At 30.4% G+C, this 25,501-nt stretch overlaps 3 protein-coding genes across 3 annotated transcripts; 2 read left to right on the forward strand and 1 right to left on the reverse strand.

Annotated features, from left to right (window-relative positions):
* The first annotated feature begins 5,611 nt into the window (after positions 1 to 5,611).
* On the forward strand, positions 5,612 to 8,372 carry LOC107920921 (50S ribosomal protein L17). Its single transcript, XM_016850752.2, has 6 exons — positions 5,612 to 5,890; positions 5,969 to 6,023; positions 6,279 to 6,329; positions 7,198 to 7,289; positions 7,360 to 7,437; positions 7,989 to 8,372. Exons 1-6 carry the CDS (start codon positions 5,835 to 5,837, stop codon positions 8,137 to 8,139), a joined length of 483 nt encoding a protein of 160 aa, XP_016706241.1. The 5' UTR covers positions 5,612 to 5,834; the 3' UTR covers positions 8,140 to 8,372.
* Positions 8,373 to 11,410: 3,038 nt separating this feature from the next.
* LOC107921063 (mRNA turnover protein 4 homolog) lies at positions 11,411 to 13,387 on the forward strand. Its single transcript, XM_016850916.2, has 8 exons — positions 11,411 to 11,595; positions 11,680 to 11,845; positions 11,931 to 12,021; positions 12,305 to 12,363; positions 12,465 to 12,525; positions 12,623 to 12,713; positions 12,807 to 12,883; positions 12,973 to 13,387. The coding sequence occupies exons 1-8, from the start codon at positions 11,568 to 11,570 to the stop codon at positions 13,087 to 13,089; spliced, it is 690 nt and encodes a 229-aa protein (XP_016706405.1). The 5' UTR covers positions 11,411 to 11,567; the 3' UTR covers positions 13,090 to 13,387.
* Positions 13,388 to 14,143: 756 nt separating this feature from the next.
* Positions 14,144 to 17,357, reverse strand: LOC107921171 (partner of Y14 and mago). Its single transcript, XM_016851046.2, has 4 exons — positions 16,998 to 17,357; positions 16,394 to 16,510; positions 15,733 to 15,975; positions 14,144 to 14,617 (listed from the first exon to the last, which is right to left on the reverse strand). The coding sequence occupies exons 1-4, from the start codon at positions 17,187 to 17,189 to the stop codon at positions 14,474 to 14,476; spliced, it is 696 nt and encodes a 231-aa protein (XP_016706535.1). The 5' UTR covers positions 17,190 to 17,357; the 3' UTR covers positions 14,144 to 14,473.
* Between the last annotated feature and the right edge of the window lie 8,144 nt (positions 17,358 to 25,501).

Here is a 25,501-nt window from a genome sequence, read left to right on the forward strand (position 1 = left end):
GAGTCGATTAAATTTGGAGTACTCTTCTATGAGATCAGCTATTACCAATATTTTATTCTTAATCTCCTGAGTTAATTGATATCTCCAACACCAATTAGGACACAGACGGAAGCATCTCTTATTTTCTTCATTTTAGAGTCCAAAACTTCTACATCCTTCAGGGAATTTTCTGCCTTTGTCAGCCATTCACGTACTCCATCGTTGATTACTTGACTTTGAATATGCAATTTAGCCTCCTCAACGTCTTCTTTCATTTGAGTTTCTTTTGCAGCCAAATCCCATTTTTTTTGGTGCAGCTCTTGAACATTCTTACGAAAAAGAAATAAGTAACGAATACGATCTACGATTGGATTCACTAAATAGTTTTCCAACAATGTTCCCACGAGACCGGAAGCAACACCAAGAAATAACCCCGAAGCCATTGTTGTTAATCTGAATTCACATAACAAATCTGCTAAGCCTAAGCAAAATGGTAGAAAATACAGTTGAGAATAGTTATGAAAAGGTTGAGAATTACCCCTTAAGATTAAGATTATAATCTTCAAAGAAAATGATCCAATTCTAAACCTGAAAGCAGAGTCGTTGAAGCAGTGAACAAAAGTAGAACAGATATTTGTTAGGAAGTGCTAATAACTTGGAAAATAGAAAGAAACCAATGAAAACAACACTTCTGTTCCTCATATATATTCATCATCATATTTTATTATTTAATTTAACTATTTTTTACAATTTTATAATTTCGGGCTACCATGTGGCATTGTGTTATTGGCTTCTAGAGCAAAACCGTTAAAATTTTGTTCGTGTTAATGAAGTACATTGAAATCATTAATCAAGTTGGTTCTTTTTTTGAGTAAATCAGATTAATAGTCACCCAATTATTTGTATTTTTTTTTGTCACTCAACTATGAAAAGATACAAAATGGTTTCTCAGTAAATTTCTTTTTTTTGTCATCCAACTATGAAAAACTACAAATTGGTTTTTTCAATCACCAACTAGCTAACAGTAGCATTTTTTAAAATTGACATTATAGCAAATTTAATCCTCAACATTTATAAATTATGTAAAATTTATCTTGATTCTATAAAATCTATCCCTCAACATTTACACATTGTGTAAGTTGGTCTTTCTTTTTTGCAATTTTTCTTTTCTTTATGATATTGGGGGTTAATTTTAAAAGAATGAGAAAATATGAAAATTATTATCTTAGATTTTTTAGGTGTGTCCATTTTTTATATATTTCCAATCAAATGTAGCTGATAATTGTTTTTAGCATTTTAGGTGAAAGGGTTACAAAAAAAAACTGCAAACAAAAAAGGACCAATTTACAAAATGTGTAAATATTGAAGGTTAATTTTACTTTAGAATCAAGACTGAATTGACATAAGTTATAAATATTGAGGATTCAAGTTGGTATTATGACAATTTTAAAAGTTGTCACCATTAACCAACTGGTGACTCAGAAAACACATAATTGAATAGTTTGATAATTATTTTATAACTTGTCATAATTGGATGATTAAAATAGAAAGTTGCATAGTTAAGTGACAAATAAAAATTACTAAGAGTTGAGTGACTACTAGTATAATTTACCTTTTCTTTTAGATACTTGGGTAACTCATTGATAAGTAATAATATAACGCCACATGCCGCCTTAAAATAAAACATGCAGGAGCATTATTTGAAAATTAAAATATATAAACATTTAAAAATATATAAAAACATAAAAATATTTTTTTTTAAATATAAAAGTTTAAGAAAAATTCTAAAGAGTATGAGAAAAAAAACACAAAAAAAATTGAAGATAATCTATTTTTCTAATAAGACCTTGATTTAAAAAATAGATTTTTTATAGATTTATTGAAAATGTAAAAATTATCAATTATTAAAATGTAAGTCCAAATTAAATATTTATTCTAATTTATTATACATGTGAAATAAAAAATAATTTTTTTAAAGAATTCTTAAATTTTAAATTCTTTTAAAATACACTTTTTGAACTTTTAAGATATGTGTCGCTATTTTATAAATGGAGAATAAATGAACTAACAATATTAATCAAGTAGTTAAAAAAGGACTAAGTTGATAGTTTTCAAATTTGGGAAGTCTAAAAAATTAAACAAATTACGGAATTTAGAGGTAAACACGTTAACTCTAATTTTACTAACATATGCTTGGCTTATAATTCTGCTACAGGGCTAGGGAGTAGTAATAATAATTTGGGTAAATTGTTTAGATAGTCACTTTAAAATTATTTAATTATTTAATTATTTTACTAATTTTAGTACTGTCCTTAAGAATTGTTATTATTTTGGTCAAATATTGATTTTGTTGCCACGTAATACTGATTGTACTGCCACGTGTATATTGTTCTGGTGCAGCGTAGGAGTAACAAATCTGTCGCTCTTCTACTCCACATAGGCTTAAAAACAAATTGCTTAATTGATATATTTCGCTTCACACTCTAGAAATTGCTGCATTATTTGACCTTGAAATTACTTTTCCATTTTGATACATCAAATATTCTTTCTACTTCAAAGTTTTAGTCCATGGTTCAGCCCAAAGCCTCAACGTTGTTTGAAAATACAAATCGATAGTTCGAATACTATATTGAACATTTCAAAGACCACTATAGTAAACGAAAATAAAGTATAGAGGCTTAATTGGACATTTTTAAAGTTTAGGGGTCACATTAGAATAAACCCTAAAGTATAAGGGCTTTTGATGGAATTATCCCTTTTTTGAATTTAATACTATCTCGTAATCATTTTTGCATCTTTTGGTCATGGGTGGTTTAAGGGATCTCAAGTGAGGCTTTGATAGATTATTTATATTTTATTTATTAAAGCTAAATGTGATTAAACTGGAAATAGGATCCAACAAATAAGGAATTGAGTTTAATGGCTAAAACAAAAGCAGTACTAATGAGAATAAGGAAGAGATTCGTGTCTCCATACTTACCTCAAATCATCACTGTTTATGAGCTGCTACTGCTGCTACTACTTCAAAATAAATGGAACTTCAACTGAAGCAAGAACACAAAGTAAAAGCTGGTTTTTTTTTGGAAAAAAGACGAAGAAATTAATTTGAGAGCTCTTCTTTAAGTTGAAATGAAGAAGAATAAACTTAAGAAAAGACCAGATTTTAATTTTTCCTAAGAGAAAAAAAGATGGTGAGAAGGGTCGCAGTGGGAACCTTAATTAAACAGAGATGACAAAATGCTGAGCAAAGAAACAATGAATACAAAGGCCCCTCAAATTGTATAAAAATAAAAAATCCGAAAATTATTCCGGAATTTTCGATACATATATAAAAATTATCTCGAGATTGAGAAAAATATTTTACAAGTTATGGTTAGAGTTGAATAAGAAAGGCTAAAGGAAATAAAGAGGATGAAGAGCTGTCCTCTGTGTGCAATTTGTAGGAGCTTTCCTTTGACAAATCTTTTCATATGAATTGCATTTTAATCTATTGTGCTAATCACATGGTTTCTTCGGATTACGGGACTTCCCACAAAGTTATATAATCATTATTACCAAAATAATTAATCTCATAAAATATGAAATTTATTATAAGAAACTTTATTGCGTGGGAATAGTATATTATTTATAATTTTTTTCTGGCCTGGGTAAATATCCGTATTTTCGAATATACATTTACAAAATACAAAAAAGTAAATTTTTTAAACAAAAAGTTTCAATAATATTACGGGTCCGATTGAAAAGAAAGCAAACAAGAGATAGTCATAGAACCTTCATTACTCAGGAATTCCACATTCAGTGCTAATTCCCGCTCCGGTCAATGAAATAAATTTACATCCTGCAAAAGAAACAATGTGCAAAGCCAAGGACAAGAATAACCTTTGGTCAATGAGTTGAACCAAGTTGTCTTTCAAAAAGGGTAAATACAAATTTTAGTCCTTCAATTTTTGGCATCTTTTTATTTTGATAAGTAGGTCTATTTTAATCTTTTTTTTTAAACAGAATCAAGTGATTAAATTTGGATAAAATCCAAATTAAAGTATCAGTATAGATTAAATTTGGGTAAATACAAGTTCATGTCATGGTTGTTAGAAATTGGATTGAATCGATCAATCAAATTTGTTGGATTGAGGATTGGTCATTATATTGGTCCGGACAAAGAGTTAAAATAACTTTTGAGCAAGCCGCATAGAATCGGTTGAACCGGGCTAAAATAGTTGGTTGAGTCATTTTTCTCTGTTTTTACAATAATTTTGTTTCTATGAAAACTTTAACAATTTATTTAATCAAAACTTGGCTTTAAATATCTTAGTTTAAAGGTCAATGTAACATCCTCATTATGTCTCGGAGTTAGTAACAGTGTGATGTCGGCTTAGGAATATTAGAGAATTTTAGAAATAGATAAAATAGGAAATTTTGAGTGTTAATTAGGAAGTAGTTAGGAAATTAAAAATACTTTTGAAATAAGAAAATTCAATTTGGGGTATTGACTAAATTATAAAAGAACAAAAAGTATTAGGGAAAAAGTAAAAAAATTAAAAGTTTTAAATGATTTCATTGAATTAGAGGAAAAAGTAGGATGGTTTAGAAATGAAAATTTACCAAAACAAAGCATGAATCATGCTTGTAGAGAAAGTTAAAGGGTACAACGGTGATTACAAAAATTAAATCATTATGAAACGTTTAATGATTAAGGATTAAAATGTGTAAAAATATGGTTGGTGGGTCAATTTGATATGTATTTATCATCTTAAATTATTAAAATTAAATATATATTTATATGGTTGGTGGGTCAATGTGTAAAAGTATTTGACTTAATATAAAACTAAAAGGTTAGATGGATGGAATCAATCATTTAAAAAACTCAAATTCTGATATTAAGCTCCATATCATATTTAATGTCAACAAACAATTCAAAAATTATAAAAATAAAAAAAATAAATTTAAAATAATATATATATGTAAAGTTCATAAAAATTCTAAAAAACTAATGTGGAGTACATGTGGACTATCATGTAGGTTGTCATGTTTAAAACCTTACCATCTTAGTTAGTATTCTCGTTGAAAAAAAGTCAATTTGACTCTTTTTCAAAAGGTTGATGGTCAAATTTGAAAACGATTGAGGTCAAATTTAACTAAAAAAATGAATAATGGCCAATTTGACAAAATATGTAATATTAAGGGCTAAATTTTACATTATGTCAATAATAAATAACTAAATTTGTGGTTTACTAGACAAAACTGTTAAGGGCAATACGCAATTAGACCTGTTCATGGGTTGGATTACCGGTCTAGCCCGCTACAAATTTGGGAGGATTTGGGCAAAATATTAAGCATGAAAAATGGGCTGGGGAAAAAAAGTAGGCTCATTTAAAATATAGGTCGGGCTTGGGTTTGGACATTCAATGTCTTAGCCGACCGACCCGATTCGATTTTAAATTTATAATACTTTATATATACTTAATATATAATACTATAAAATAACTGTATAAAAAATTTTAATAAAATAAAAAACATATAAAATTGTTAAATGTTAAAATAGAATAATAAAATTATTTAAAATTAATAATAAATAATATGACAGGCAAATAGACTTTTCTTTTATAAATATGAGTAATTTAAACAAAATTTTAAGCCATACTTTAAGCGTTACTTGGTATAAAAAAATTTAATAGACTAACACCGTTCAAGAGCATGTACGCAACAGAGCTTGGGCTGTTTTCGGATTTGGCACAAGCCCATCAGTTGAACTGCCATTATTGAGGTTTCTGCTTAGTTCAACTAGGGTTTTTCTTTTTCCTACTTCGGTACTTCCTTCCTCATTCTATCTCGATTTCTCCCTCTTTCTCCCCTAAATGACGAAGTTCAGGAAGCTTAATCGACCCACTGGTCATCGCATGTCCATGCTCAGGTTCTTCATTCTCCTTTATAAAATTGGTTGTTTGATTTTTTCTCTTTTTATATTGTTTCTTTTATTCTTCATTTGCAGAACAATGGTTTCCCAGTTGGTAAAGCACGAGCGCATTGAAACTACTGTTGCCAAGGTTCTTTTCTTTTAAGCGTGTCTTTGATTTCCTGGGGTTTTGATGCGTTTCCTTACTTTGTTATATTGATTAATCTTTCTAGTTCCTTTACTTTTAAGTCCTTATTTCTGTTGTTGGGTTTCTCTTAACTGAGTCATTAAATCTGTGTTTTATTTGTTTTACCTGAATTTATCTAATTTCCTGTTTCTTTTAGCATTAAACTGTAAGTGGATTGTACATTTTATTAACTTTTTTTTATTGCTTATTTTGTTGCAGGCAAAGGAGATTCGGCGACTTGCTGATAACATGGTACAGCTTGGGAAAGAGGTATTTTAATCAATTGTAGCAAGTGTTTCCTTGGTTGGGCAACATTGGAAAATTTTGCATCCTTTCTAATGGTGACATGGTTAATGTTTTATGTTAGTAAATGAGTGTTGCTACTCCATTAATTTCTAAGTGGTGTGGCATTTGTCAAATCGGTCTTGATATTCACTCTGGAAATTACTTAAGCAAATTAAGTTCTGTCAATTTATTGCCTCTATGTTGAAGTAATTCATAGTTTCACAACTTGTTTGAAACAGAATTGCTCTGGTAAAAGCGAAAGATTTTAGGTTTAAAGGTAAATCTAAAATAACAGAAGCACTAAGGGTTACTTGTCCTGATGTTTTGTTGCGAAATACGTAGTGTTGATGTCCTGTATCCAATTATTGCCATCTTAATGGGGAAAATGTTAAAATAGCATGAAATTCTCATATAAGTTGCCTTTTGGAACATTCCGTCAAACTATTTTAACTGCAAATTTGGATGTGTCATGTTGTAGTTGTTGCCTATATATTGCTTGTTACATTGATCTATGGTTCAAGGGAATATGTAGGATGGTGATTAATGGTCTTGGTCTGGTTTCAGGTGTTTATGGTTTTTACATGCTAGGTAGGCATGTAGAACCTTTCTTAGTTGTTTCACCAGACATCTCTTCATAAGGCATCCGAAAATGATGTGATGGTCAGCAGAGTTTATGGTCATTAAGTATCAGAAGATTATCCATTTACAAATTAATACACGTATTTTGCTGACATCTATCATTAAAGTGGGGGGGGGGAAGGTGGAGTTAACTCTGCCATTATATTATGCTAGTATTTCTTTTGATCAAATCTGATTTTCAACATTGCCTTGTTTCGTTTCAAAATTCTTCAAGGGTTCACTTTGTGCGGCAAGGCATGCTGCTGCTTTTGTCCGAGGAGATGATGTCATTCACAAGCTATTTACAGAACTGGCATATCGATACAAGTGAATTCTCTACCTGTTTCTTTCTTTGTTATTTATGGTTGTCATATTGATTCAGTCCAATGCGTTACAGAGACAGGGCAGGTGGATATACAAGACTGCTTCGAACTCGCATCCGAGTTGGTGATGCTGCCCCAATGGCCTATATAGAGTAAGAATACTATCTATTCTGCTAACTGCAAGCCCAATTTCCTACTTTAATTTTGATTTAGCTTGGTACAATATAGACAACATAAAATTAAAATGTTTCAATAATTATAATTAAATAAAAATATTTGGTTGGGCTTCTATATCATATGCATTTGGGCTTCAAACTTGAATGGTTATGCCTTTATTAGTTCTCATGCAAAAACCAAACTTGAAACTGAATTAACCAAGCTTAGCTCTGAATCAATTAACTGAAACATTTTAGCTGAATTTCTTCAATTAATTTGTTGAGGTTGGCTTTAACCAAAACTATTAACCCAAAGATTGGAGATTTTTTAGTTTGGGAACTTTTGAGTTCCAAATATTTGGTCATGCAGTCTAGTGTCTGGTATCAGATACATTAACGGTTGATTTGCCTTTAGCGCTCTTGTTTTTATTATGAGAAATGACGATAGTAATCATACTGAACAAATGTTTAACTGTGCTCCTGAAGTGTTGATGGAATTTACATGGAAGCGTCATACATTTTGATACTTTGCTTGCAAATTCGAACAGGTTCATTGATAGAGAAAATGAGCTTAGACAGTCGAAGCCACCTACTCCTCAGCCACCACAAAGACCTTCTCTGGATCCTTGGACAAGATCCCGGCTTAGCAGGCAGTTTGCACCCCCTAAAGAGGAGAAAAGCTCTGAATCTGAGATATGAATCAGGAGCCCTTATTCACAGTGGTTTGATAGTGTTTTACAGATACAACAGATTAAGACAACTGGCAGAAATCTGGCTTGCCAGTGTCATCGGTTCAGCGTGGATGGAATAAGTTGTTCTTTTTGTTTTCTTAATATTATTTGGGATGATTTTAGAATGTTGTACAAATTGAGTGCATTTTTTTGTTTTAATAGGTTTTAATATATGATACTGCCCAGCTATTGAACTTTTGACCCCCTTTTGTTGTGTTTTGAGGTTCGAGTTTTGTTTAGGGTGTGGAGTAGAGTCCAAAAGCGAGCGTATGAAATCTGGTTTGACTTTAACTGAGTTTTATTTTTATAGTTTTTAAAAAATAAATTATTCGAGCTTGATCAGGTTAGTTTAATTATGTTTTTTGATTTAAAGTTTGGTTATATGTTCTGGGTTTAAACTTTAAAATTAAAATTTTATTATTGGTTGAATAAAAAGGCTGGATTAACACCTGGTGTTAGAAATTTGAATTCGGCCTGTTGAAGAGATCAGTCTCTTATGACCAAAAGAAAAGTGTAATCAGGTGATGGCGACTACGTTAAATAAAGTACTGCAATACCATGAACCAGGATTTAAGTACTAGTTACAACCTATGCTATGGCACTTGTTCTATAACTTGCGATCTCTATTGTGAATATTTAGTGTTGACTTACATATGCAATCCACCAATACCATAGCATTGGTGGCAAAAGGGCCTGAGTATCGAGCCATTCATTAGTCAAGTTCGAACAAAATTTGTCCCAAGACTAGCCGTTGGATTGGGCTTTAGGGATTTGAGTAAATTTGATATAGTTTTACTAGCCGAGCAAGGGTGGCCTTATTACCCCCGATTTTTTTTGTACTAATTTGGGTTCAAATCCATCGCTCATTTGGCAATCTTTTTGGAGCACAAAAGATCTTACTTACACACTATTATAGTATGTGATATAGAATTATATAATGAAATTGTTGAGTATGCTTCATATTTCAGTCAATTTTGAGAAATAATCTCCCAGTTAATCTCCGTTTATTTGTTTCAGTTGAACTCTGATTAGTCTAGATTATTTTTTATTTTTGACTTACGAATTTTGCTTATAAATAGATTCTTTTACAATACTAGAAAATACACTCATTAAAAAGATTAGAACTCATAACACTTTTCAAAAAATTTGTGTTTACGTTTTGAGGGTTCTTTGTTTTTGAGTTTCGGGGTATAGTTTTTATCTTCATCTTTTGTACTCTTCGTTCTTTTTCCATTATATTAAAATTATTTTTACCCGTGGCTTTTTATTCTCTTTAGAGAGATTTTTTCACGTTAAATTTGTATATTCAATTTATCAATTTCTTATGCTATTTTTTACTTGTTCATTACTCAATCGGGTTGATCCCAACTGAAATAATATATTTTAAGAGTATTAATATATAACTATTATTATATTATAAATTATAATAAAATATATAGCATCAATTGTTATATGTAATTTAATACATTCAAATACAAGTTTATAATTATAACCAGCAATAAATAAAGCATTATTAAAAGTTTAATATCTTGATAAATATTATTTTTATTAAATTAGATTTTGACTTGTGCTTTAATTTTTACAATTTGCACTTGGGTATTGAGTTTATTTTTATTTATTTATTTTGGACTTAAAGATTTGAGTTATAATTAGTTTATTTTGAGTTTGGGTAAAAAAAATTATTATTTAAGTTTGGGCTTAGTATAATACATTTGGATTTTGGAATAAGTATTTTAAAATATAAGTATGAGGTTTATAGATTTAACAAGAAATATAAAAAGTTATTTAATTGTTAATATATAATGTACTACTATAAATTATAATAAAAGATACATTATTACACGATATTATAATGTTTAATCATTGATGCACATGTATAAACTATTAATATATTATATTTTATGTCATATGATATAACATTATATAATATAGTAGAAGGAGTAACTTCTAAATATACGAAAAGTATAAGGACTTAGAGCTTATTTCAACCAATATAATAATAAACAATAATACATTATAATAATTAATATATCATGTACTACTCTACTACTCTAGTAAGTGATATAATAGTACCAACATATATAACTAATGTTATATTATAGATATGTGTAATTTAGTATATTAAAATACATGTTTATAATTTTAACTATCAATACATAAAAGGTGATCCACTTACACAATATAAAAACTAAAGTAGTTTTACAGACTTTCATAATTATTTACATCCAACCATTGAATTTATCAATATAATTGTACTTGTTATGCATGTACATTTTCGAACCAATCTGATATATCTATCATACGAATATAGAATACTCTCTATATATATTAATATATGTCCAATGGTTGAATTTTTTTACATGAAAAAAAATAGTTAGATGTTTTAAATTTACATCAAATTTGACATGCATGGTCTACATGAAGACACTATAAAATATAACGGTTGGATCGTTAAAATATTAATTATATAAATAATTACGAAAGTTTGTAAAACTACTTTAGTTTCGTTTTTACACTGTGTAAGTGGATTCCTCCCCACATGAAATATTATTAAAAGTATAACATTTTTGTTAAATTAGATTTTGCATACAAATTGTGTTTGGATATTGTGGTTAATTTCTTTATATTTTGGACTTGAGAGTTGGGCTACAATTTGAGCTTAGTATAATATATTTGGGTTTTAGAATCAATATTTTAGAATATGATTATTAGGTTTATATATTTAATAAGAAAGATAACAAAATTAATTGTTGATATAATATAATAATGAACAATAAAAGATATTTTGTTAATTCACATAATATCATAGAAGAATAAATTTTACATTCAATAAACACTTTAATTATTTTCTATAAAAGAATATTATTTTATATTTATATATATATTTTATGTTTTTTTATAAAGCAAATTTAAATTGTGTTGTCATTGTATAGATGTAAAATGAATTATTACATTTGAAATTAAAATATTTATAACTTGTAAAATTAAAAATGATTTGAATCAGTTAGAACCTATTCGGCTCGATCTCGAACCCGAATTTGAAAAGACCTGAGCCCGAAAAATTTGAATTCAAAAATATTCAGGTTTGTAACATATTCGAGCTCGAACTGATCCAAACCTCGCCTAGATAAAAGAGTGGGCATCAATGAAAAGCCCATAATCGAAACAGCTGGAAAAAATTTGGGCTGATCCAATAACCATATAACCCGAATTCCTCCACCAGACCCGATTCTATCCTTAAAAATAAAAACCGCCCCTATATAATGTTCAAAACCCTAACAAATCTAGAACTGGATTAACATTGAAAAACCCTTTTTGGAGTTGCATAAGCAGAGCAACGCAGTCGCTTTTTTGGGGTTTTTTCTTCTTCTTTTAGACAAACCTTAATCGTCGAAGATGCCGAAGTCCAAGCGTAACAAAATAGGTTTGTCTTCTTTTAATCTTTCACTTTTTTTTTCTTTAGGTGTTATAAAGTTCTGAAAATGTTTGAATTTTATGGTACTTACAGTTTCATTATCAAAGACAAAGAAGAAGGGTAAAGAACATAAAGAATCAATTGTGAATGCCATAAGGGAAGCTGCGGAAGATTACAATTCCATCTATGTTTTCTCTTTCGAGAACATGAGAAATCTTAAATTCAAAGAGTTTAGAGAGAAGCTCAAACCTACCAGCAGGTAATAATTTTTAATTTCCATAACCCATTTTCACATTTTTTTCGTTGATTATTTTATATTAAAATTTGTTTGGGTTTTACTTTAGATTTTTCCTTGGTTCGAATAAAGTTATGCAAGTTGCACTAGGCCGTTCTGTTTCTGATGAGATTAGACCAGGTCTTTACAAAGTCTCTAAGGTACACTGCAATAACTTGTATATATTTATATGGGTAATTTTTCTATCAACTGCCCTTGGAGTAAAAAAAATCCACAAGCCGGTCTAGGATGATGACGGGTCTTTCTTTAATTATTATTTTATTGTGTTTAGGCGTCAATCCAGACCTGCTTGTGAGGTTTTTGATTCCACTGGCAGTGTATAAGATAATAATCCTATTTATACATGTTTCTTTGTCATTGATGTTTGCGTTTTGTGTTGCTTTTCTTTATTATAATTATTACCATTGTTGAATTGTTTTAAAGCTTCTGCGTGGGGATGCTGGACTTTTTCTTACCAACATGCCTAGAGATGAAGTCGAAAGGTAACAATGTCCTATCTTACTACTGGTTAGGCTGTTGTGGTTCGAATTCAGCTTCACTTGTTTATCTTTCTTCGGTTTCCTTATTTCCCATTGTTGTGCAGTTGCTTTAATAAATTTGAAGAAAATGACTTTGCAAGGACAGGAACCATTGCAACTGAAAAGGTTGAGAAAGACAAGCTCTTATTATTCCACATCACGTTGTTTATGATATACCTGATTATTAACCTTCAGGCTTGTATTTACTTTCTACCATTTCCAGGTGGAACTTTTGGAAGGTCCTTTGGATCAGTTCACACATGAGATGGAGCCATTTTTGCGCAAGCAAGGCATGCCTGTTCGGTTGAACAAAGGTCAGATATCTGTCTCTTAGGCTTTATGCATCATACATGTATGGTGTATATATTGATTGAATTTGCGTAATAACTTGATCTATGGTGATACAGGTGTTGTAGAACTTGTTTCAGACTTTGTTGTCTGTGAGGAAGGAAAACCTTTGTCACCTGAGTCTGCTCGGATACTGGTGCGTTCATGTTTCATACCTTCGAACTTGATATGCTCAGATGATGTTTTTGTTTATTGGAACTCAAATGTTGTTGGTGTTATTTGCAGCGCTTGTTGGGGATCAAGATGGCTACTTTCCGGCTAAACTTGATATGCAGATGGAGCCCTGAGGATTTTGAGCTTTATAAAGAAGGACTAGACGAATCGGACGTAGAATCTGCCTAAACCATCATTTCCAGAGTGAATATTCAAATATCATCTCTTGGATACTGACATCTTGTTGTTAACGAGTAAAATGCAGCTGCGGCATTGGTGTTGGTTGTTTAACAGTTTTGTCTGGATTTCAGGTTACTGAAGTCTTGAGTGTTTCATTGACTGGTATTATTCTGCAATTATTGCACTAGATTTTGATATATGTTTTAATATGTTTGCCTTTTTAAGTGCTTACCTCTGTAAAATCTTATGTTATAGTATTTAATCTACATTTGACTAGCGGGATATATGAAATTGCATCCTTATTAAATGGTTGATTTTCGGTATCAGTAATGAATTGCAGTGTTCTATTAAATGGTTGATCTTCAGTATGAGTAGCGAATTGCGGTTTTGAATAAAAACGAAAACATGGTAATGATACACAGTTTGCTAGGTATACTCTCAGCTCTAAAGATGTATACTGAGGTATTTGGTGTCGCAATCAATGTTAATCTAATGTAAGCTCCACTGTCCAAGTATAATTTGCGGATAATATGCTAATGTGGTATGGCCTGCAACTATGTTGCTTTTACCATTTATTATCTGAACCACTGCTAATCTAAACGAGTTCCCATTTTTCCTTTTACAAATGGGTAAGATAGGTTAAAATGACAATTAAGAGAGAGAAGCCTAAAGCTTTAATTGAAATGTCTAAATTAAGATTTGTAGATCTTGTAAGTATAAATTTTTTTTGAGATTCATTCTGAGTTTAAATGGTCTTTTTAATATATAAATTTTATATAAAAATATTAAAAAAAAAGTAGTATTTGTTACTTTAAAGAAAAATTGAGTATTTTTTTAGATAAATTGATACGGATGTCAAATCAATAAACGATTTAATAATAAATAGATTTTCACTCTCTATTGGATGAATAACAATATTTTATGGTAAAAAAATATTTATAAGGATATATTAATAAATTATTATTATTAGAGTGACAAGGTTCTTTTACATGAATTTATTTTTCAATTTTATTTGAAAATTAGAAGGAAGTATAAAAAAATGAAAATACTTTTATAATAATAGTTAAAATAAAAATGTTCTAATAATTTCATAATTAAATTGACCTCGAATTGACTCATAATAGCAAGAGTTTTTAATTATAGTATAGAAGAAAAAACTAGCAAAGCTAAAGAGGAACCGTAGGGGTATCAAATCATTGATGTGCAATGGCAGGGGAACAAGAGTACTGATTAAACATGGTCATATGGAACAACGCAAACTGACATGCCAATTTCAGAAGGAAAACTTGATAGATTGATCATTGTTCCAAAATGCAGTTTTTTTTTTTCTTTTTTGCATCCCATAAAATTGTAAATGAACCACACGGTTTCTTCAGAGATGGAAACGTAAAACTCACAATGCAGCCAATTCAGCCTTTTTACCCTCCAAAAGCTTTAGCTCCTCACGCCAACCTTCCACTTTTGCCAACTTTTCCAACTGTTCTGGCTTCATATCTTGCTGTGGTGTTTTCTGTTGTTGAGCTTCTGCTAGCCGAATCTGCATATGCAACCCAATATTCAGGTAAATCAGACAAACAAAGCTTGATAGTTTAGTTATTGAAAGCATATCGGATTTAAAACAAGACCCGGGAAAACCATAAAACCATCACGCTACATCCAAGGAATGGGAGGGATACAAATGTAAGCAATTAATTGGCAGTATGCCAGTACTGAAGTAAAGAAGCAATTCCATCCTGAAGTCACTCAAAGGTCGTTAGACATGCTTAGGAACAAATTAAAGTTGAAACTTGCATAAGCAATGCATATATCAATGAAAGAGTTGTCAAACATTTAATTATAATCTTTTAACTCCTCTGATATGTGCAACATAAGTTAGAGGTATACATCAAATAAATCACTCTATATGTTTTCTGCATAAACAAGCTTCTCTTAATATTAGTGCAAACAAACATACATCCTTGCACAAAAACCAGAATCTTATTCAGAGCCTCTCATGGAGTGCATCTAATTCCAAAAGGAAAGAAAGAACAAGTAGGACTCCAGATTAATTCAAATACGGAAACCCGTAGCAAGAGAATAAGTGAGAGGGATATGCACCACCAAAAGTAAACTGTTAGCAGTGACTTTCATTATACTCACAAGTCACAGCCCCAAAAAGAGCATAAACTATACGTGATTGGAAGAAGATTAAGCACGCATTACAGTAATAAGTAGTGTGGCGAGTCATATTTTATACTTCCTTTTAGAACCTTGTTCAAAAACTCTGCACCATATAAAGAGGTGAAGCCATATGGTCATACCAGCAAAATGCACAAACGTCATGTAAATGCTTATGAAGTCAGTTAGCAAAGAGAAATTGAACATTTTATTAATATGGATATGTGGAAATATGATTATACCTTTTTTCTGTTTGTCATTCTCTTTATTTATTTTAAACCTTAAAAAGTAATTTTCAATTTGCTCTCCTCCCATAACAGATGATTAGTGATGAGTCTTCTGCCTCTAGAGCTTAAAGGACAGATTTAATTTTAGATAAAGATTTTTACATAGAAATGACATGTGAATTTTTCTTTCTTCAAGAGTTTGTTATGATGTACTATAGTGATGGACAAATTCTTTTACATGTTAATACAAACGTGAAATGAGCCGTACCTTCTTTTTAAGTGCTCGAATCTTTTTATCAAGATCTAGAACTGGTGCCCCAGCATCTGAGGCATCCACTGTGTTTGAGGGAGGCGAGGTTGATACAGGGTTTTGGGAAAATGCAAGATCACTCATCTGAGATGTCAATGATTTAACAGACTTTGAACCATCTAGATCTTCCTCGGGTACATCCTCTCTTGTATTCTCGTCATCTGACACTTCTTCCAAGTTCTTACCCTTTTCAAGAGCAGCCTGCCATAAGTAAATTGGTAAATCAAATGCTAAGTTTTAATGCATGGATCTTCTTGCCTATAGTCTAGAAAAATGGCAAGACTAGATGCTTGTATCTCACTAAACAAACTATATCATGTTTGCCTCTTCGCGATGGTGCATGAACCAAGCAAGAAAAGAAAATGACGATCTACTTGGAAGCTTGAAATGAACCATGGCTCATGCATGGGCGAAAGTGGCAAAGGAGAAAATTAGAGATAAAACATAAGGCTAACATGTAAATCTAGGCCAACTGAAGTTTAACAGAAGGGATGAGAAATGAAACATTTTTCTTATGATATACTTTAATGAACCAAGCAAGAAAATGAAATGAGCCAAAATTGGAAAAACAATTAAATGGAAGTTCATGAAAGAAAAAAAAAAGCAACAAGCTTCATACTTGTAGCCGTTTCTCCTTCTTTCGTTCATTTCTCTTTGCCGACTTGGTCTTTGGTTTTGCATCTGCAGGTGGATCATAACCTGGAGGCACTACTTGTGATGCCATCTCCTTTTTCCACTGCATCATCAATTAAAACAAACATCAATGTCATTTAAAAAAAAGGCAACAACAAATTGCAGGAGATAATTCCATGAACTAAAACAGAGAATCTAATAACCCCAAAGAACGAAGTCTCTACTAGACTTTAGCTGAATGGCACAGTCAGAGTACTAATGGTTGGTAGCAAGGTATACACATTCAACAGCAGATTATAGAAAATCAAGTACTTTTAACATTATCTTTTTAGCTATAAAACTCACCCATAAATCCAAAAGCAAAAACTCCTCACATTCCAAAACGCCAAATATAAACACGGAAACAAGTTTCATCCATCATCCATCAATCCATGCATAAACACAAGCAAGGCATACACATAAAAAGTAAAATACAAAATTTGATGCCACCCTTTTCCTATTCCTCAAATTCTAATCACTAAAACAAGCCAAAAGATGAAATTTTACATGCACGGAAATGCACATATTATATAAATGGACATATGACATACCAGGGCACCTTTAGACTGGTAAATGGCGACTTCCTCTTGGGGAACATACCCGGCCCGAATACGAATGGGTTTGCGGAGGGTGCCGTCGGGTCTTCGGGTGGGCGCCAGAATTCTTTCTCCCTCTTTTAGGGTTTTGCTCAATTCCGCCATCTTCTGCCATTGCTCTTCTCCTCCTACATTATTGCTAGCCATTGATGTAATGTTTTTGAAATTAATCGATTGGTTTCGCTCTGATCTTTGTGACTCTGATTACTGCTTCAGTTCGTGAAATCAATCAAAATGCATTTATTATTTTAAAATCCTATCAATCAGCTCAAAAGCTGTAAGAATTTTAAAATTGAAAGAACGATTTTTTTTATTAAAAAGTTTGTTTTGTTTTCGAGTACTTAAATGCAAATGTTATAATTGCGTTTTGGTCCCTTAAAATGGTTATATTTCAATTTTTGTCCCTTTAACTTTCCTTTTCTGGTGAAGTATTAACCAACGAATATTAATGGTAAAACTAAATTACACCATTCTCCATCCAACTATTAGACGCTTTTATTTTAATCATATAAATATGTAAAGTTACAAATTAATTATTTTTTTGATATATTTCATGGCCGTTTTACGATTTATGTTTGGGATTCGTAACTATCCCTCCCAATAATGTCGTCTTTAAAATTCGAATCTGAATCCTCTTTTTAAGAGTGCAATATGCCTAGGTGAATTTTTTTTACACATGTATGCCTAGGTGAATTTTTTTTCTGCATAATATCCTTTTCTTCTTTTTCGCAGCTTTTGTGTTCCTCCCCTAATAAAGCCAAACATACATTCAAATTCTATTTCGATGTCACCTTTGTTCAGAAAAGACCACAAGAGAGTTCACCTTCTTATCCTGTATCTACTTGGTTTAAAGGGCCAGTTTAGCATTACTTTTAAGAAGCAAACACTTTTAAGATAAAAGCATTGTTAAACAAGATACTTTTGAACTTTTCAAAAGTGCTTTTGAAAAAAAAAAGTTTTACAAAAGCACTTTTTTAGCCAAAAAGAGAAGCAAAAAATTTTAACTTTACTCAAAAGTACTTTTTGGCCTAAAATCACTTTTGAGAAGCAATGTTAAACTAAACCAAAAACCTTAAGCCCCATCCTCGCAAATTTAAACACGAAGCCCAAATTTAAAAATCATACCAATTTGCAAACATCATCATTTCACCAACCTTCGCCTAGCCTCAACTTATCCGCCCTTTTCCACCTTCCTACTATTGGGATTTCCAAATTGTACATTGCAACCTCAAGAACCTTAAAAGCCCGAGAATGATGTGTTAGCTTTAAAAGTGGTGAATGAATCTAGAGGCGATTGAACTATTTCCTTAAAAAAGTGGTCAGAAAATTTTAGCTTTTAAGGGAGATGGAATTTTAAACTATTTTTTAGAAATCAAATCAATTAATGCAATAATTCAAAGTAAAATAAAGGAAAATTAAAATCTAGCACAAAGGTGTATAGAGGTTCGGTTTGATTTGTCTACATCCTCTCTTGTAGCTCTACTTGAATTGATACCTTTGAATCTAAAATATAACATTTACAACCTCTATCTTTTTGAAGAAACCTCTCATATTTTTTATAATGGCTAAAATTGAAATTACTCTAAACTTTCAAGGGTTCAACTAGGAACTTCTCCTTTTTACAAAGATATTTTGATGTAGACAATGAAACCTCTAAGGTGTGATGATACAAATTTTGAGCTCTAACAAGATAGATTAAGAACTTGTGCGAGAAAAGATACAAGAAAATGAAGCTTTCTTGTAATTTCTTGCTAATTCAATTCATTTGATTCTTGGATATGTACCCATTGATCCATTTGTACCAAGGAATCGATTTCTAGATGTTTAGAGTCGTTGGAGGTCGAATATTATTATTGGAACCTTTAAAACTCTTGTTTAGAGAAAGTAAAAATTTGTCACCCGTTAGATTAAGGAATTAATCTCGGGACTGATATTTTACCTTTTAGAGGGGAATAACTTTTAAGATCCTTTGGAATTGATCTTTGTATTCAAAATTCATAAAATCATTTTTAAAACACATTGATGGATTTTGATCAACCTAAAAACATGAGAAACATATCAAACTATTTTAAACAAATGCTTTTGAAATTTGAAATTTGAAGGTTTGAAAATGTTTTATGAGATTTTTTAAATAAATTTTCCACGAAATGATCTGGGAATGATATGTAATTTCATTCTTAAATATTTGTTATACTAAAAAGCTTACTAAATCAAAGCTAACAATTTTTCCTTTGCATATAACAAACTTTAAGAAACATTTGCATTTGAAAAACTTTCCCTACATCATATAAATAATTTCAAAAAAAGGTTCCCTTTAATAAATGTTATTTGATTTCAACAACAGAACATGGAAATTTAGCAAAAGTAAATTTCAATGACACAAAGGCTTTACACAATAGTTCACAATTCACAAAATTTAACATTTATGCATAAAGAGGCCAATTGAGTCTTAACTCAGTTATCATGGATATTATTACTTTTACAGGAGGACGTGGGTTTGAGTACGCTGAAGCACATTATCTTCCTATTTATGGGCTGGGAGGAGCTATGGGTAGTTCTAAGTATTGCGTCAAAAAAAACAGATATGATCATAATTTATAACGATATTGTTCAAAAACATTTATGCATAAAGTTCCTATACAAATTTCCTCTGTTTCTCTCTTTTTGGTATTATAAAATGCAAAGAAAACATGATACAAATCAATGTATATGCCAAATGTCATATCAAAAGCAATCAAAGCACAACTAATCAAGCCATAAACAACTTTGTAACACTCTAACAATTGTCTTTATATTGTGATCAAGGATACATATTTACTAAATATTCAAAAATCAAATCACCAAATATATTCATATCTAGCTTAATTTATTTCAAAAGGCAATATCCTTTGCCTTGTGACGCTGAAAAAGAGCTTACTGCTGATTTTTTTGTTCTTCCATCTTCTTACTTATACGTGGAAAAACAATCCAACCTTATTAAGCATAAAGCTTAGTGATGCATACTTCAATTTAGATGATTATATTTTTAGTCACCTTCTACCCAAATTTAAGCATGACAAAAATGAAAGCACATTGAATCATAAGACAAATAAGTATGTTTCAATTATTACATACTAAATTAAATATGTTTCTCATACATCCACTAGTTTTAAATTTTCATACATTATTTATTTTCATAATTAACTTTGACTTGAATCATTTTTAAAATATATAACAAATAGGATGTTATATTTTCACAAATAAGTATCATTTTTAAGTTCAACTTTGTCATGTTTATATATGTTGACAAATTTGAAAGTAAGGATAATTTTGTGGTTGAAACAGTGGCCACAACTTCAAGCACTGTTTCATTGTCAAGCTTGTGTATCTGTTGTGGAATTATTTGGACAAATTAGAGTCCATAACTTGAAGACCAATTGAGTTGAAATTGAAGGCTTGAAGATTAATTTCTTGAGGATTGAGTCAGGTTACTTGTAGAACAAGTAAAATCAATTTTTATAGTTGGAGACATTGGATCACATCAGGACTCTTATGAAAGTATTATCTTATGCAGATTTTTAGTTTAAAAGTGATTAGATTATAACTCTTATGTAAGCAAAATTTTAAGTAGTATATAAACTTAAGTTTTGTCTAGGTTAAAGATTATTGAGAGTAACTGAGAGATTAAGAGCTTAGTGAGAAAACACATTCATTAGTTAATGCGACCCAATTCTCTAACTTCATCATTGTTGGTTTTATATGCAATTCATTGTTGGTTTCAACAAGCTAGCGGATGGATCGATTGAACATATATAATTAGGGCTCAAATAATTTATAAATAAGTTCTAGTTTTTCGCCTATTAATTATAAAATTATTTAGTCACGTAGTCATTCCACTATAATATCATAATTGAACTGTCTCTAGTTACATACCATTACAAAAGCCACTTAACCAGTGCTCGTCCAATGACCTTATCATAAGTATGTTACCATCATAGGATATCCTTAATCTTTTTTGGATAAATTCATTCTCCCAATATGATCGTATTTTATCTCATGATAAGCATTATATTTTCTTTCATGAAAGTCAATTACTATCAAATAGTAATCAAATCATTTATCACATAGACAAAAGATTCGTGACCACGTTTACTTTTCATCTATCATGTAATGCCGATAAGAGAATATCATTTACCCATTAGTTGGGCTATGAATTCCACTATTGTGAATGATACTACATACTGCATAAGTCGAATACCCAACGCACCGACTTTTGATTCTTTATCTATTTGAACTCAAGCTTGTACTTACATTAAAGTATATGAGTCACGCATACATAGTCCATCATCCACTCAAGATTAAGGTATGCCACATTATGAATGTCACAGGAGAATAAATCCATAAACAGACCTAGAATCTATTATGCTTATGTTTGATGTATTGTCAGTCTAGTCAGTCACATTTATGTCTCTATCTTTTGAGAGTCATCCGCTTTATTGCTCAAGACAAAGCATCTTTCCAATTGTACTTGATAGACGGTATATTAATCTTTTAATTGGTTTGCTCATTTCCGATTAGACAAATACATGTCTAGGTTCATCTTCTAATACAAGCTATCTTTTTGTATTACGATCCGACTACATAATACCGCTTAGTATTAGTTAAATGTTAGATAATCAGCGAGCCAATATTTGCTTTAATATTTCTTTACGTGCAAAAATATCGAGGAAAATATACAAAGGGTATTAATGTAATTAACAAATGTTTTATTAAACCAATTTGTTTGAAAAATACAAGTATTATTAGATGAAAATACTACACTAAGAGCACTAGGTCCCAATGTTGGAAAAAATCTGGTTTGAAAACGTTTTTTTGTCACAACAAAAAACTAAAAATTTTAAAAATCGATTCAGTTTATGATATTTATAGAAACAAACTTTTCTCGGAAAGCACCTGTGCTTTGTGCAAGAGGGATCCTTTTCGTTCCTAGCTTTCAACCAAATGACCTTCTTCGCTATTCTTCTACCACGAATTGATTCAAGTGTAGGCTTAAAGATCACGAATCAAACACAAAACTAGAAACAATTTTCTTATTTTAGTAGGAAAGTAAATCTTTCTCTCAATAGAAACTGGTAGAATTGTTATTCCCAAAAAATATAATTTATACTTAAAGTTTGACTATTTTCAGGCAAAATAACAATACTGAAAATTTATGTGTAAACTTGTATGTAAATAACTCTACTAGTGTCATCTATTTATAGTGAGAGATAAAAGAATTTTGGTTGAATAAGTCCCCTAGTTCAACTAGGAAAGTGGGGCAACTAACCCTAGTTAATTATACTAGGGTTGCCACCCCTCATACACATTATGAGGGGTTTTGGGCCTATCCTGTATTGAGTCCAATTATATGTGTTTCTTGAACTTTTAACTTAGCACTTTATAATTTAATCCAACCCAACACACTTTTTTCTATTTCCCAAAATAAATATTATTTATTAAATTAAATTTCCAATTAAATAATTTTTTCAACCCAATTCTAATTTCGTTAAAGTCATGACAACTTCACTGTAAAAGAATTAATGAGAAAATATATTTAATTTTCATATTCAATGGATTCAAAGTGACCAATTAACTTACTTCCATTTTGAACTACAATTATTTGATTAAATAATAATTTTAAATTTTAAATTAATTCTCAAATCATTTCCATACTAGTGAGAAACCACATTTATTTCCGAATGTAATTCATTTCTCCAACTTTATCATTTCTATCCATTTATGTTCATTTGATTTTAAATGCAATTCATTTCTGGTTTCAACGAGCTAGCAGCGGGACCGATTGAACATATGTAATTAGGGCTCAATTGATTTATAATTAAGTTCTAGTTTTTCGCCTATTAATTATAAACTCATTTAGTCATGAAGTCATTCTACTATAGTATTGTGATTGAGCTTTCCCCAAGTACATACCATTACGAAAGCTACTTGATCAGTGTTTGTCCAATGACCTTGTCAGAAGTGTATTACCATCATAGTATATTCTTAATGTAACATGCCTAACACCCCTTAAGATAAGAATAGTGCCATTTCGAAACTTGCATGTGTTAGAATTTTTGAAGTAGATAAAATAGAAATTATTAATGTTAGTAAGGAAGGTAGTTGAATCCCATAGGAAATTAATTTGAGGTATTGACTAGATTAGATGGATGGGAAAAATAGAAAGGACTAGAAGTGCAATTTAACCAAGAAAGTAGAATAAAGTGTGGATACGGTTGAAAGTGAATATGAACCACTTGATTTGTATGATGATTTTAGATTTTATTAAATTAAATATTATTAAAATTTTAAAATACTAAATTAAATAGATTTTAATATAGAAAGATGTAGAAAAAATATTTCCATCATCATCTTCATCACTTCCCTCTCACGTCACTTCCATCTTCACACTTAGCCAACTTTCATTTTCTTTCTTTTAGTCTGTTTTCTACCATTTTCAACCTTTTCAAGCTCAAAAATTCAAATTTATTCTATAGATTTTTAGTGAAATCAATAGAGAAACCTCATGGCAAGCTAAGTTCTACTGTGCACATTTGAGGAGAAAGAAAATAGAAATTAGGTAAGGATGATGAAGTTTTCTAAAGGATTTCGTGTTTATCACATTAAAAATGCATGGAAATAATATGTGATCATTGTTTTGATATTAAATCTTGTGTATGTGTCTTATGTTAATGAACATAAAGAGAAGAGAGTTGAACAACAAGGGCTTGATACGGGAAATGAAGTAACAAAAGAGGGAAGGAAGAAGAAAAGAGCTCATTCCAAGCATTTAATAGTAAGTACTTAAACTAATTAAACTAATTAAAATCTAAGTGAAATTTTTTTAAATTGGTTTTAGTAATGTTTATGGGATTTATTTATATAAGAAAATGTTGATGCATATTATTGGATTTATTTGAAAATGAAGATGAATTCTTAAGACATTGAATAACTTATGTATAGTGAATTTGAAGAAAAAGGACTAAATTGCAAAGTATATAAAAGTTAGATAAGTGAAATAGATAACTAGATAAGTTCATAAGTGAAGTGTTAAATAATGATAAAATAAATGTCAAGTAACATTTGATGATTGTTGATTTTTTTTGTAGATAAGGACTAAATTGTATTAAGAGTAAAGTTTGAATTGCTTTTATTGGTTGAAAGAATGTAATGAAATTAAATATTTAAATGCCCAAGTAGAAAAAATGAGAACTAGAAGGATATAAATGACATGCCATTAGGAAATTTTCATGCGCGCAAGTGATAGTGCCACTTTTGTGCAAGTGACAGTGACACCTTGGTACATGAGACAATGACACTTCGGTGCAAATTATTGATTTTTACAAATATCCTATATGTTCTATTGAGTCTACAATTGGACTATAAATTTTAATGGTAAGTGAATTTAACAATGAGTTTGGTAAGTGACTTATGAATTGAAAGCTTGAGATTGCACTATAGTTTTTTTCTAATTAATTTCATGAATGATTGTATTAATTCATGAGCTTATATACATTTGCATTGGTTAAATTTTAAATGAAAAGTTTAATTCTTGATGTACTTACTAAGCTTTCACGAGCTTAACAAGCTATTTTTCTAACACATAGGTGAAGATTAGATTTGAAGTTCTAGAGTAAAAACCAACCTCTACTCATCTCATCACATACTGAAGCTTGGAAGAGAGTATGATTTTGATTTTGGCAATAGTTTATGGCATGTACATAGGGCTAAATTAATTATGTTTTTGAAAGAATTCTAATGGAAACATTTGATGGATTTTGATCACCTTGTTAATTTTTGCATACTTAGTTATGTTTGATTTTGTTTTAAGTTGAGTTATGTAATGTTTGAGGCTGGAAATGGATGAATATGAATGATATGTTGGCTGAATTGGTTGAAAAGTGCTAAATGAGTATTGATTTAGGTGTTGTGAATTGAAATGTATGGTTTTCATGGAAACAGAACACACGTCACAACATTTGATTCTTCTCGTCGCGAAAAGCCAAATTCAGTGAGTGATGTCACAACATGGACCCCTAAAGTCGTGACATCAACTTGATAGATTGAAACTTTATAAATTAGTCATTGAACAACTAAAGATCATTAAGAGAGCATAGGCCCATATGAAGCTCAAATTTGTTTGTAAGTCATGTAATAAAGGTGCAATGAGGTTAATAGCTTGGATAAAAATGTTCAATCGATATGAAATTAATTGTAGTTGCTCTAGCAACAAATGTGACAACAAATGATGACCCATGACTCTCTTTATATAGAGAGAGTTTAGAGAGTTCAACTATGATTGTTAAGTTCAATTTTCAGCTTGATTTATTCAACTAAATTATTTAAATTATTGATTAATCTTTGAGTAATTGAATTTTAAATTAGTCTAAATTACATCAAGTACATTCCATGTCGTAATAATGTATTTTTGCTCCAATTCAATA

This window comes from Gossypium hirsutum, chromosome D01, assembly GCF_007990345.1.
Source record: "Gossypium hirsutum isolate 1008001.06 chromosome D01, Gossypium_hirsutum_v2.1, whole genome shotgun sequence".
Classification (NCBI taxonomy): domain Eukaryota; kingdom Viridiplantae; phylum Streptophyta; class Magnoliopsida; order Malvales; family Malvaceae; genus Gossypium; species Gossypium hirsutum.